The 14,407-nt window shown below is 54.9% G+C and overlaps 1 protein-coding gene and 1 pseudogene across 1 annotated transcript; one reads left to right on the top strand and one right to left on the bottom strand.

Moving 5' to 3' along the window:
* Window positions 1–1,244: 1,244 nt before the first annotated feature.
* Window positions 1,245–9,169, bottom strand: CXCL14 (C-X-C motif chemokine ligand 14). Its single transcript, XM_075541585.1, has 4 exons — window positions 8,857–9,169; window positions 8,603–8,708; window positions 4,765–4,878; window positions 1,245–2,443 (listed from the first exon to the last, which is right to left on the bottom strand). Exons 1-4 carry the CDS (start codon window positions 8,918–8,920, stop codon window positions 2,428–2,430), a joined length of 300 nt encoding a protein of 99 aa, XP_075397700.1. The 5' UTR covers window positions 8,921–9,169; the 3' UTR covers window positions 1,245–2,427.
* A 1,818-nt stretch (window positions 9,170–10,987) lies between these two features.
* On the top strand, window positions 10,988–11,478 carry LOC142440127 (NADH dehydrogenase [ubiquinone] 1 beta subcomplex subunit 5, mitochondrial pseudogene; annotated as a pseudogene).
* Window positions 11,479–14,407: the final 2,929 nt, after the last annotated feature.

Consider the following 14,407-nt stretch of genomic DNA (forward strand, 5'->3'; position numbering starts at 1 on the left):
GCAGGCTGAGAACCACTGCTCTAGATCTTTGTTGGCAGAACCCGGCAGCCGCTGGCCTGAGCTTCCTGCCTGTCCACGGTCCACTCCCTTGGTCCCACTGGGATCTTGGACCCCCGGACCCAGGGCATCCTGATACCCTTCTCTAGTGTGGCTCTAGGCAAAGCCCTCCAGCCACATGAGCATCCACCTGCTCAGTGCACTAAACTTGCAAGCAGCAGCATTGGTGTGGCCATGATATAATCTCCTGTCAACTTGTGAAGGAATGGAGTCTAGCCTGTCAATCAGGTTGCAGCTTGATGACCTTATTTGTAGGAGCTAAGGAGATAAATAGCTCACTGGAGGTCAGATACACACTCACTCCCTGGGAGACATTCCTGCTGACACGCGACATGTCTCCCTTGATGGAACCAGAGCCCTGGAGCTGGAGAAGCCATGTGGAGACGCCTGTAAGCCCTGAGATGCTTCCACGGACACTGGATCCACAGACTATCCACCCACTGACCTGTGATCTTCCTGCATTTGCTGTCATTGTATGTTGTGTGAGTCTGAAGAGGAAATTATAGACTGGTATCAGACATATGGGCTAATATTGAATTTATGGACTTGAACTGGGCTGGGCTGTTTTCTTAATATGCAATTACGCTTGCATATAAAGTTCTCTATTACACACATGAGTGTCTCTGGATTTGTTTCTCTAGTCTACCCAGACTAACAGTTGGCCAGATTTCCTGTGACCACACGGTAATGACACATTTCACAGGGGACAGATACACTGCTATCTTTCCCAATACATGTGTCCCTGCTTATCCAGGGCATTGTCATCATCCCTAAGCCATTCCTCTCCCCACCCCCCAAAAGACCTATTGCCACTGATCCCCATGATGGCGGTGGCCCCCTGCATTAGAGTGGGACTGCTCCACAGGGGCTTCTTGTTTGCTCTAGAAGCAGCTCGCTGCTATGGTCCTTGCTGTGAGTCCATCTGGGCTCCTAGTGGACCGCCCTACAACAGAAGGAAGTGCCGCCAGATCGGGCCCTCCTCACCATTGTTTTTACCTGTGAACCCATCCTCGCAGCCGCTGGAAGCAGACGGCCAGGCCTTTCCTTCTGCGGTGCTTCCAAGAGGATTTCAACCACCACCCACCCATCTGGGTAGCCACCACATGCACAGCACCCACCACGGCACCATCCGATCATCCTCACTGAAGTAAAGGGGGGCGGGGCTGGGGAAGTCAGTAGTCTAGGAGTTTGGTACATTTGAAATATATTTTATTATATTCTTTTTGTCTCGGAAAGAATACGAAAATCTGCATGCAACGCTAATGGTTTCTGACGTGGACATGGCCTCTAACACAGCAGTGCCAGGCGCTGTCCTGGAGGCCAGCGCGTCCAGGGCGGGGCGGTCCTTAAAGCATATTTACAAAGGAAAGGGCGCCTGATCATCTTCGCTTTCAAACGAGGACTGTCCTGGGGCACATGGGAGAATCCCCAGGGGAAGCACAAAGGTTGTTCCAGCGTGGCGAGGGCGGGGAAGGGACGCCTGGCAGGTTGTCCCCTGGTTGACCGAATATGTGTGTCTGCAGCCGTGTGTGGGGTGCGTATTCTGATGTTTCTATATTTCCTCCTAAGCTGTTCACGAACGCTGCCAGGAACCTCACACGCTGCCGGAAGCATTAACAATTGGAGCAGCAAACCTTTCTTACCCCTCAGTTTGGAGGAAAGACCCCAACACCTTCCAGAAGGATCATTTGCTTCGCTATCAAAGGGTCTTGGAAATGTATTTTTGAAGTGTGTACAGATCAGCCCGGGGGAGGAAGCACACATCTCTGACAGCTCACGTGCGCTCCTCAAAAAACAGACACAGAGAGACCTGCTGCTGCTGCTTGCCTGGTGTCCGGGTCACCTCAGAGTCACACTGCGGCTGTGACCCCACCATTGGCCCCGAGAGCCCCAGGCCCCAGGTGCTCCAATAGGAGGCTTCCAGACTAGCAGTGAGGTGACACTGTCTGCAGTGCCTCCCACGTGCTTATAAAGCTCAGACACACAGATGATGGACGGGCAAGTTAAAAACCAACCAACCAACCAACCAAAAAGCATTAAGAAAAAAGAAGAAAGGCAGGTGTCCCACCCCCACCCCCACCCCCCTTCGCAGTAAAAAGCAGCCTGTGATGGCGTCTGGATCGCAAGAGAGAAGTCCCACCTCTGGATGCCTTTTGAACACAGCTATATAAAAAAAGTCAAAACCAACCCTTGGTAAAAAGTGCTTCATAATATAGAATAATTTGCGTCTTATGCTTGCGAGAAAAGGAAGTGTGTGGTGTGTGTGTGTGTGTGTATGTGTGTGTTCTGCATTTGCTCTGCAGAGTCCTTTGTTCAAGTCTCCCAACCACTCTGGAGTTTGCGTATCAGGGATGTTGCTGTTTGCTGAGTCTATTCTTCGTAGACCCTGGGAAGGAAACAGACGGGTAAGTGGCGCAGGACAGGAAGCGGGTGATTCACGGGCGGCAGGTTCAGCTCCTTGGAGTCTGGGGGCAGACTCTTCTCTCAGGACTCTGCAGGAGCTGGGAGAGCTGGGAGGGGCATCTCTGGGGATGAGAACACACTGACCATGCAAGCCCGCACAGGTCAGGCTGTGCTTTCCGATCAGCGAGCACCTGGGCAGCCTCCCCTTCTCCTCAGAGCCTATGGAGCAAACCTTTGCAGATGGGAAAATCGAGGCCCCGGGGCTTGCACACGGAATGCTGAACATTAGTGGCCTGGACGAGGCCTGACCTCAGCTGCCCCTCCCTAAGGAGCAGGCTTTCACAACGCTCCTGGGGAAACAGAAGGAAGAGATAGTGACTTGCCCACGACCCTGTGGAAGAGTCCTGGCATCTCTGTCTACAGCACCTCACCCCCCCGCCGCCCCCCCCCCGCCCTGAATGCATGTCCCAAGGCAGCAGTGGCTCCCTCTGCTGGGTCCCTGGCCCTAGAGGAAAGGCAGGCCCCGCCCCCTCTGCCTCTGCTTTGCTCTTGGTTGCCACGGGGCGGGCTTTGGAGCCTGTGTGGGTAGCTGACCTTGCTCCCACCGCTCTCGAGCTGCAGGCAGCTGTTTCCATTCGTGCTCAAGTCTAGCTGTGGAGTCCTTGTGAGGCAGACACAGCGAAGTGCTTGCCTGCTGTCTGGAAGGATGGTAGTCTGAATCTCCCCCCTCCCCCAGAAGCAGTATTGCAGGCAGGCTTGTGGGGGAGGTCGGTCTACTTTCCAACAGGCAACAACAGTTCTGCTCACCGCTGCCATGCCCAGGGCTGCATTTCACTGTCCTGTAGCTCATCACATCCTAGGCCTTGGCCCATCCTGAATGTGCATAGGACCTCGTAAGTAGGCCTGGGGTAGAATGGTTGATGTGACGGTGCCCAGACACCCAGAAACTCTAGTTGGTGTCTGAGATGCCAGGTGCTGCCAGGGACCTAGGCCTACATTCTCTTTCCACCGGGACGGTGAGGAAGTGCCTCTTCCGTCCCCGGCCCAGGACACCTCAGCACTCAAGACAGGAGGCAGGTCTGCAGTGGTGAAGGCCTCCCTGCTGTCAGCACGGGGTCTTGCAGAAATCAGACCGATGAGGAGGCCATCTTCCGACCTGCCTGTCACCTCTCTGTCACTGGCCATAGCTGAGTGTAAGTGGCAGGGTGCCCCAAGTGGTTAAAGACATGCTCAGCCAGCCTGGGGAGCCAGCCCTGGGCCCAGGCACCTTCCACTTTGGAAGGCTGCAGGGTGATGGAGAGCAGATGGGACTGGGCGTGCTTGGCCATGTGATAGCCAGTAGGCTCCATTCCCATTGGATTTGTAGCAAATAGCCCCTGGTTCTCCTCACTTGCTATTTCAAGCAACTGCAGACGGGGCAGTTTTAGAAGCAGCAGCAAAGGTTCAGGTATTGGGGATCAGCCCAAGAGTCAGTACCGGTGAGCTGGCTGTGTTTGGGGTGGGAGGGCCAGGCAGGGAGTGGGAGGGTGGTGCAGGTGCCCCAGGGAGTGGTGGCCAAGGAGTCCAGCCTCCTTGCCTGGGTCTGCCCTGGGGGTCAGGCAGGCCGTTCGTTCGCTGCCCCTCTGCAGTCTGGTCTGGGGAGTCAGCTATGAGTGTTCCCCTGCCAGGTCAAGCAGGTGCGAGTATAAACAAGCCTGAGTTTGAGAGAAAAAGCAGCCTTCCCCTCCCATGGCAGAACCAGGACCCCAGAAACCCAAAGCTGGGCGGACAGAGAGGAGTGGGGCATTTTGCCAATGTTAAACTCAAGTTTCCTCCTGGCACCTGTGTAAGGGGAGCTGATCGGGGTTCTGGGGAGTGGGGGGCATGGGCGACTTGGAGGGGAAAATGAGCTGCTTTTAGCAAGGAGCTGTCCTCATGGGACAACTGGGTTGTGCCTACAGCTTCAGAGTGAATAAGCAGGTCACTCAAACGGTCACATGCTACCCCAGGAGGCAGCCACGCTGGGTGTGATCCCAGCCATGTGACAGAGAAGGAAAGTGGGGATCCGAAAGCGTAGGAGACCCAGTAAGTAGAGAAATTAGGACCACCACAGAAGGTTAAAGAGCACAATTGAGCCCACTGAAGGACAGACCTAGGACGCTTACAATCCAAGGGGGGAGCGGCTGCCTGCTGAGTAGTGACTTCCTCATCTCTGGGGGCATGTAAGGAGTGTCTCAGGGTTCGAGCATAGGTGTTCACACATGGACCAGGGGGGCTAGTGGCCCAGAAGAGTGGGAAAGTGGGTGCAGACCAGGTGAGGCTCACCTGCGCTTCTCGTTCCACGCGTTGTACCACTTGATGAAGCGCTTGGTGCTCTGCAGCTTGGGGTGCAGGCAGTGCTCCTGGCCCCGGTACCTGGACACACTCTTGGTGGTGATGCTGAAACAGAGCAGGGTGGTGGTGGGGGTGGTTTGGGGAGCCTGAAGCACAACGTATGTGGGGGTGGGCTCTGGTATGTGTGAATCTGAGTGCAGAGACTGTGGGCCCCTCCCTCCTCTCTGGAGAGCCTGCTCCTGCGCTCACCTACTGGCTGGCTCTTTGGAAGATTCTGGGAGCCACTTCGGTCTGTGTCCCATGGAACCCCAGAATCTGTGAACCCATCCCCCCAGCCCCCCACATTCCCTGCACCGTCTGTCTGCAGGGCCCTTGCCTGTGTCTGGGAGCGAGGGGTAGGAGCAGCACCTGAAGTGGAGCATGCTCGCTCGAGGCAGACAACCAGGTGGGTCTTGACCACTTCCCTTAGATTGAAGGGCTGCCACCGAGGGGAACAGGGAGAGAGCGAGGAAGCTTTCTACTCCTGCAAAGAGTGACAGACTCAGAAACTCACAGGAGCAGTGCCCCCCTGTCCTATAGGGCCGCCAGGAATCGGAATTGACTCAATCGCAGCAAGTTCTGGTTTTGTTTGGAACCAGGGGGCGAGGATCCCAAGTAGCTCTGTGGGATAAGCACTGGGTTGCTAAGTACAGGGTTGGTGCTTCAAACCCACCCACCTCTCCTTGAGAGAGAGAGAGATGAGGCTGTCTGCTCCTGTAAGAATCATAGTCTTACACAAGGCCTCTAGGAGTCCGCGTCGACTTGAGGACAGGGCTTGGCTTTGGGCATTCTCACCACGGGTGAAGGCACCCCTGTGGACAGTATGGTCTCAGAGCCCCCAAGCCCTCTGCAGAGACCCTGAGGGTCACGCGTTAGCTGTGACGCCCGTTTGGATTTCTGAACAAACGAGTGTCCAGCCATGTCCTCAGGCAGAAACACAAAGAGCCCTCTCCCCAGCACAGAAGGCCGTAGGCCTCGGTCAGCTCTGTTCCATCAGCCCGGTGGCCAAGCCCGGAGGCAGAGAAGCAGGGCGACATCATGCAGACTGCTGCGGGGTCTGGGTTTCAGTCCTAGCTCTGCTGCTTATTGGCTGTGGAAGCTTGAGCGGCTTCTCTGCACCCAGTCTGCCAATCTGGGAAGTGGGGCTAACCATAGCACTGACCTCTGGGGGCCGGTAGGATGCAAAAGGCATCTGGCAAATGGACAATGGATGGTGATTATTAGTAGTCATAATAATAGAGGCCCAAGGTGGGCTCCAGCCTGGTGGGGGTGGTAAGACGGCTGCTCACACTGCCGTGTCCCCCTCAGCCAAGGCTGGGGTGCTGACAGCAGGAGAATGAGGAAGTGGCTGGGTGGGCTTGGAGATGATGGTGTTCGAGGGTGCCGGGTCCCATGGAGGAAGTTGGGAGGTGGCAGGTGAGAGCTCTCACAGGGAGGTGCAGGGCTGGCTGGGGGCCAGTGTGACTAGGCTGGCAGAGGGTCAGGGCACAGAGGGGCTGAAGATCAGGTGGGAGGAGGGAAACCTGCTGCCTTGTTCACCACAGGTGAAACAAACATCAAACTTACCATCGACAAGTCTGTTCTGACTCACGGTGAACCTACAGGTCAGGGGAGGACTGCCCCCATTGGATTTCTGAGACTTCAAATCTTTACAAGGGTATACAGCCTCATCTTTCAAATTTGTAGCGACTGGTGGATTCGAACTGCTGAATCTGTGGTTAGTAGGTCGGTGGATAGCCATTGCGCTACCCGGCTCTCCTAGTTTACAGAAGGGTGCCAGGACTCTTGGACCTAGTTCTAGAAGGAGGTAGAGTGGCCATGAATTCGGTGTCTCCCAGTGGATAAGGAGAGAACACTGGGTCTCGCTACCAGAATAGTGAGAGACTGTTTCTGGCCAGGCTGCACTTGTCCCCTTAATGTGCTTCGAGTACCCCGGGAGCCCTTAGCTTCTCAGGGGTGGTGACCGCCCTTCTGCTGACACAGTCTTCCCGAGCCTCAGACGGAGACTGCTCTCCTTTTTCTGCAGGGGGTGGGGTGGGGAGAGCAGCTTCCTGGATCTGGTCTCCAAGCCTTGAGCATGAGGCCGGGCCGCAGAGCACAGTCTAGATGTCGTCCACCCCCAGTATACCTAGTCACTCTGAAGGAATTTAACAAATGCATTTCTTTCTCTGCCTACAACGCTGCTTTCGCACTTGGAATTTAGGACAGGGAAAAAGTCTGATAGAACCCCCTTTTCTGTTAGCTGTGGGAACAGGCTGCGGAGCCCAGATCCTGAAGGTCAGAGACAGTGAGGAGAGGCCGCCCCAGGCCGCCCACAGCAGTGTCTCCAGTCGGGTTGGAGACTGCAACGCCACTTATCGGGGTGGATTCGCGCCCCAGTCATTACTCAGAAATTCCAGCCTGTTTCCTTCCTTTCAGCGGTTCTAGGGTGCTGAGGGTTTGGCTACCCGATCAGCTCACTTGTGACACACTTGATTTCTTGTAGCACGGAGCTTCTCCAGGGCCATTCTGTGCACAAGAACTTGTGTTTCAACGCAGGCCCCGTCCCCCTGGCCTCAACAGAGATTTCTGGGCTCGGTGTATGGAGCCCCCTCTAGTATTTTGAGGTGTGCAGACTTAACCTCTGTAACTCGCTCTATGCTGTGCATGCCCTCACTGCCCCCTCCCCACCAGAAAGACTTTTCTGGAGTTAGTCTGCAAGGCAAGAGACAGAGCAAAGGAAAGGAGCCAAGGAGGCTCATTCAGGTGCCTGAAAGCAAGGCAGCGGCTGCAGCTTAGGACCTGACTTCCCCAGTTGCCCCAATAGTGGCCCTGGGGGCCCTGCGTTCCAAGCCACTGTGTGGAGGCCCGAGCCTGCAGGGCCAGCCGGCAGCGGAAGGGACTTGCCCAGACTGAGAATAAAGTGTGTCCTGTTTCTGGGGGAGGGGAAGAGGGGCCAATGGCCCGTGGCAACAGATATTTGGTAGCTGCTTTGCCAAGCCTCCCTCCCTGGCCAAGAGTGTATTGATGGTGGAACAGAGGCGCTACGCTGGCCTCAAGTGGTTAATTGGGAAGGCAGAGGGGCGAGGAAACGCAGTGTTCTCACTCTGCCCCAGTTTTTCAAATATTCCCCACTTCCTCGGCTCCTGAGCAAGCCGGGCTCACACATTAACCCTGGCTGGTCAGGTTCCCCAGGCGCTAAGCACAGGGCCCAGGCGGCATGGAGTGGGGGTGGGATGGGGACAGACCCGGGAGTCACCCTCACCATGAAGTGCCCGTCCCAGGAGGGTCCCTTGAGTGGGGGAGAGTCTGAGGAGTTCGGAGAACGCTGGCTTTACTTCTCTCTCCTGTGACAGGGTGGCCGCAGGCCTCCCAGGCTGGGTGTCCTTTGAGTAGTTTTGAATGTGTTTTGCGTGGTTTCAGTCTGGGTGTTCTAAGTTGGCTAGAGCAGGGTGTGTGTGTGTGTGTGTGGGGAGGGGGGGCAGTTTAACCCTTGCTGACCCTCAGAGGGGCAGCAACAGACAGTGCGAGCCCAGAGGCCACCCCCATGGAGTCCTGGCAAGGGTGTACTCCCTGGGGAGGCTGTTTCCGGAACACGGGACAGTGACACCCCCTTTCTCAGACTGTTTCCAAAGTGTCGCGCCAGCCAGCATAGGGCGTTCTCACCCGCCGGGAATTACAAAGGCTTTGCCAAGGCCAAGACAAAGGTGAAAGGTCTGGCGGCAGTCGGAGCCCCGCCGGCCCCACGCTGTGCCCCAGCACCCCGCCGGAGAGAAAGAAGCGCGGCCACAGGTGTGCCGCGAGCACTCACATAACCATCTTCTCCTCGCAGTGCGGGTACTTTGGCTTCATTTCCAGCTTCTTCACATCGCTGTAGCGGATCTTGGGTCCCTTCCGGGAGCACTTGCATTTGGACCCTGCAGGAGAGCGCGCCAGCCGCCACTCAGTTGCACGCGCGCCCTCGGTGCCCACCCAGACCCCCGTGGACCCAGCATGCCTGGCCATGGGCGTTTGGGCTCCCCAGGACGGGGCAGGACGGCGCCCAGGGGCCCTCCGGGCACTCACCGTCCACGCGCGCGGCGCACAGCGCCAGGAGCAGCAGGAGCAGCGCGGCCGTCAGGAGCCTCATGCTGGCCGGAGGGCGCGGCGCGAGAGCCGGGGCGCGGGGTGAGCCGTCAGGCGGTGCGACCGGCCGGAGTCGCTGCCCGGTTCCCGCAGGGAGCGCGCCTCCCGGCCCTGCTGGTGCCCTGCGCCCGTCGGTGGGTGCCTCTGGGTGGTGTGGGCGCGCCGCGCTCTGCGCACCTCTCTGCGCTCTCGCCACAGCTTCCCTCCGCCCCGCTCAGGCCTCGTTTAAATTCGCTCCTGCCAGCGGAGCGAGCGAGCGACGAGCTCATTAATATGCAGAACCACCCGGTGACTCACTGAGATTTCTCAACGCGGCGGGGGGAGGAGACCTCCCGCCCCGGGACGGCGAGCGCAGCGCACGCTTGGAGCCGCGTGCGCACAGGCACCGGCACACTCACAGCCGCGACTCTGTCTCTATTTCTCTCTCACACACGCACACGCACACACGCGCGCGCGCGCAGGCACGCGGGGACACACACACATACACACACACACACACACACACACACCCCGCGCCCTCCCTCCCCCCCCTCCCGCTTTGTTTTGGGGAAACTGAGCAGTGGAGACACTGCTCAAGGACACAGTTTTTTCTGATTCGGGTTCTTCCTTCTGGCCAGACAGGCCTGCTGTTCCCAGCCCTCGGAAGACCCAGGCTGACAGACCCGAAGGGATTTGGAGAAGAAGATTGGTCGGAGTGCCAGCAGGCCTGACCCCTAGGGCCTGGGCAGTCCCTGTTGGGCCAGCAGCCCCCATGACCACAGCACAGGCCAAGTGTGGAAGGGGGAAGCTGTAGGCTGTGGTCACTGGAGCTGGACCAAAGCCTTCTCTAAAGGCTGGCCGTCCTGGGTGGCTGGGTGGCAGCAACCAGAGGGGTCTGTCCTGTCACTCATGCTGCAAAGACAGACAGATGCCTGTGCGGAGACAGACAATGGCAGCCACCCACACGAAGTCAGGCTAAAGATATTTGAGTGGTTGAGGGGACAGTTAGGGGATAGACATTCTCATCCGATTACCACTGGTGGGGACCCTTTGGGAAGTGACAGGAAAGTGACATAATCGGTGTAAGCCTTTGTTTCTTTATCTGAAAAGTGGGATGGCCCTCGTGCCTGTCATAGGGCACCCGTGAGGGACCATTGCTTAAGCTCGTGGGTAGGGAGTGGCTTATGGGGGCCGGGGTCAGTACACAGGAAGGGCTACTCTCTGACACCATCATCATAGAAGCCGTTCTTCCAACTCTCCTTTCAAGTTGGCATTTTTAAGGATTTTATTTGACAGGGGTGGAAATTGATTCAGAGAAGGAATATCTTGCCTAAGAGCACATTAAAAGAAAAAATAAAAGAGTTACAGTCTTGAAAACCCACAAGGGCAGTTCTCCAAGTCCTCTAGGGTCTCTGGAGTCGGAATTGACTCGGTGGCAGTAAGTAGTTGGTTGGAAGATCAGAGAGCTGGGAAGTAGGTGACAAAGCCAGGCTTGGCTCTGGTATTTGGTTATGGGACTGGGGATCCTGCCCCTGGGTCACCTGGCTACTCTCGGCTCTGCTGGCCTTTCGGCCCTTGGGTGAGGTGCTTCTTGAAAGATTCAGTAAGTGGGCCTGGAGCTTCTCAGGCTCCACGGAACTGGGCTCCTCTGGGAGGCAAGGCGCAGAGGCCGGAGCTGGAGCCCGCGGAAGCCGACAGACACACAGCTCCCACAACACAAACTCTCAACTGGCAGGTCCTGGGGGAGTCAGTGCTGAGGTGGAAGCAGGTGCAGAGAGCCAGAAGGTGAAGTGAGAGGAATCAGTACTGCCCCTCCCAACCCCAAAGCCCTCACTGCCTGCCTTGGGGGGGAACTGAGACCTTTTCCCATCCAAAGTAAGCAGCACCTGTGACCCGGCTGTGCCGCGGGCCGCATTCTGGGCCTGTGCTTGTCACTGTGTGCCATTGTTACAGCAAGGCGGATAGGCTGGGTATGTGGGTTTATAGAGATAATGACCGTGATGGGGTGACATCTGGCATCATGCTGGCCTTTAAATTACTTTTTAAAAATTTTAAATGACTGCGCTCTTGGGTCACTACGTTGGGATTTCTGTCTGGCCGCTGCATAGGCACTTGACTCAGGTCGGGGGAATTCCTCGCCTGCGGCTTTCGGAAGACTGACGTTTCTGTTCCACACAGTGGAGGCATGGGAAGAGACTGTTTCTTATCAAGCCCTCTGGATGCTACGACAAGCGTTTTTTGTCTTTATGGAAATTCTACATTTTATTGACTGGGATACCAGTAGCAATTGCCATAACTCTGAACATCGGTGAAGCTGAATTACCAGAGATTCCAGAAGGCTACGTACTTGAACATTGGGAATATTATAAGCATCCTATATCAAGATGGACTGCCCGTAATTTCTTTGACTCTCCCGACAAGAATTATGAAAGAATGGCAGCTATCCTTGAAATAGAAGGTGAGAACGCAGAGTTGGAAGTGTGAGCCTTCATGCGGGTGAGAGGTGATGGGCATTGGTATCTATATCCGACTATCGATCAAGCATTTATTGATCACTCTCCAAAGGCATCTCTTGACAACTAACCGGATTTTCCCTCCCCAATACAAAGTGTGTTCTCTTTAGTGAAAATAAATGAATCAATATATTCTGTATTTTTGCTTTCCATGATGAATAAAAGAGCCTCTGTCATAAAAATTAAAAAAAATTAAATTAAAAACAACTCATGCTGGTTACAGAAAAATCAGAGAACACAAGCAGACAGAAACATTGAAAAAACAAAACAAAACAAAAATCTCCACATGAAATTCCACCTACACAGAGATCTACCCCAAGATGTTGACTCACAGTGTTATCTTTCCAAACCATTCGCTCTTTGTCTCTCACGTAATGCACAAGCGGGATCAGGCTGCAAGCTGCTCTGTTTACCTGTCGCCGTATCATGAATCGTGGGGCTTTTACCCATGGCTTTCCAGGACATCGCATGATGACTCCGGTCTGGGTCTCTATAGTCAGGCAGCCTGGTGGTGAATCCTAGCTACTTATCATGGGACCCTGGCCCATGGTGCTGGGGGGTGGGGGGTCACTCACTGTCCCTTAGCAACAGCAGCCCTGCCCTTCTGTTTTAAATCATTTGATTGGCACCCACGTCACATGTTATGCAGTTTAATTGTCCAATCATATGAAGATGTGTGCCATCGCCACCACGTTCAATTTCAAAACATTTTCATATTCATTGCTGTTAACTCTCCATGTCCCCCACCCTCCCCTGCCACGTCCTATCCAGTTGCTGTCTCTAAAGATCTACCTGTCCTGTATTTCCTGTACAGACTATTAGGCAAAGCAAAACACGGTAATACAGAATCATATAAAGCAAGCCAATCAACAAATAAACAAAACAACCAACCAGGACTAGACCAAACATGGAAACACCTATATTCCACCGTGAGAATGTAATTTATGCAACGTCCTGATGTTCCTTTAACAAATTACTTCATGCTGGACATTTAGACCCAGGAGAGAGACGAGGCTCCTGCACCTGACAGTCTGGCCACTGACACTTTGGCAACTCACAAGGGCAGGTCTAGCCCGCTCCAAAGGCCATCCTGAGTTGGACTGGACTCCATCGCGGGGAGTTTGGTCTTTGGGTTGGACATTTAATGGTTGCCAGCAGTAAATGTTGTGTGAATATGCTTCTAGGTCAAGTTTGGGAGGAGCCTTCTAAAGAATATCCACTGGCCTCAGAAGCAACCCCTGGATCACGGGGCACACCCAGTTTAAAACTTTTAATGCAAGTTGCGAAATTGTCCTCCAAAAGAGAGTCTTCCTTTTTGTCTAGAAGAGGGAATTCTGAAATAGCACATTCCCCCAGAGCATTTAAAACATTTTTTTTTCTGAATGAAATTTGATTTCTAGCTTATCTGTTGACTTGGGTTCATTAAAATGGGACCCGGCAGCAGTGGGGATTATAGGGAAATGTAGTTATCTCGGCAACCCGGACCAAAGTGCTCTAAATTCCTGGACTGGTCATTTGAGTGTAGTTCCAGTTCCATTCCTCCTCCCACAGGCGTCCATCTTTGTAAGCACAGCCAGTACACACAGAGAGGACCCTGCTGGCCAAGCTCTGCTGGGGCCGTGAGGCCGTGGGCACAGACAAGGCCGGGTGGGAGCTTTGGCTCAGAAAGGCCGTGGGCACAGGCTCTCTACCAGGGCTGGGTATCTTTGCGGAGGAAGAGGGGGCAGGGTAAGGTGCACAGTGGCACTGCCCACTTGGAGAGCCCCTGGGATGTGGTGAACAGGGAACACACGGGACCTGCCCTCTGGAGCCCAGTCTGGGGTGTGGGTGCCAACACGCACTTGGATTCATGCTGAGTGCCGTGGGGAGGATCCATACAAGGAGAGGGGGCACAGAGGAGGGCGGAGGTGGGAGCAGGAAGCCATGCCTCAAAGGAAGGAGTGGAAGCTTGGCTTATTTATCCAGTTCCCCACTGGGGGCCAGAACAGGGTGTGTGTGCTAGTTACATAATTTGTTGTCAATTTGAGAGTATTAGAGTGAAGGGGTGGAGTTTAGCCTGACAATTAGGTTGCAGCTTGATGATATCATTTGGAGGCCCTAAGGAGATAAATAGCTCACTGGAGGCAGGACACATACTCACTCCCTTGGAGACTCTCTACTGACTCCCTGCGAGACATGCTGGCTGAGAAGACACGTGGAGCTACGCTAGTGCCCTGAGCTGGAGGAGCCACGTGGAGACCCCTGCCAGCGCTGAGATGCTTCCACCGCCACTGGATCCACAAGACTTTCCACCCACTGGTCTGTGATCTTCCTGCATTTGGCATTATTGCATGTGTTTTGTGAGTCTAAAGAAGACTTTATAGATCGGTATCAGACATAAGGGCTACTGTCGGACATATGGACTTGATCTGGACTGGGCTGGGATGTTTTCTCAACATTCAATTGCTTTTTATATAAACCTCTTTCCTGTACACATAGGAGTGTCTATGAATTTGTTTCTCTAGTCTACCCGGACTAACACAGGGCGTTAGGTGAACAGACAAAGCTCAGCTTCAAGTGGGGGAGACGAGCATGCATCAAACAGCAAAGATCCCCTGGAAGCTTCCCCTGAGGTTGGTCGGTGTGAGAACAGGGAACCGCTGCTCAGAAAGTGCTCAGGAGGACCTGTCGGGCCAGGAGGGTGGGGCTGGCTTCCCAGAGGAAGTGACCACTGGGTTCCGAAGGATCAACTGGGGACGAAGGACAGGGGTGGCATCCTGCTTCCATTCCTGCTCCTTGGGCAGCCTCTTCTCACAAAATGACTCTGCTCCAAGTCGCCCAGTGGCTTCTGCTCTCCCCCAAGGTCCTCAGCATTGCAGTGTGGTCTGCATGATCTGAGCGGCCTCTCCCCTCTGCCCCCTGCCCTGCTCCAAACTTAACGGGCTCATAGAGACCCTCTAGGACAGGATAGTGGGTTTCGGCACTGCAACTCTTCATGGGAGTAGGGAGTCTCATTTTTC

The sequence above is a fragment of the Tenrec ecaudatus genome, chromosome 2 (assembly GCF_050624435.1).
Source record: "Tenrec ecaudatus isolate mTenEca1 chromosome 2, mTenEca1.hap1, whole genome shotgun sequence".
NCBI classification, from domain to species: Eukaryota; Metazoa; Chordata; class Mammalia; order Afrosoricida; family Tenrecidae; genus Tenrec; species Tenrec ecaudatus.

Bases quoted from the DNA above. Each gene is read 5' to 3' on its own strand.
- CXCL14 (XM_075541585.1), bottom strand. From the start codon at position 8,920: ATGAGGCTCCTGACGGCCGCGCTGCTCCTGCTGCTCCTGGCGCTGTGC. The intron at 8,709-8,856 runs GTGAGTGCCCGG...GCTCTCCTGCAG, and splicing joins GTGCGCCGCGCGCGTGGACG to GGTCCAAATGCAAGTGCTCC. The intron at 4,879-8,602 runs GTGAGTGCTCGC...GCTCTGTTTCAG, and splicing joins TGCGAGGAGAAGATGGTTAT to CATCACCACCAAGAGTGTGT.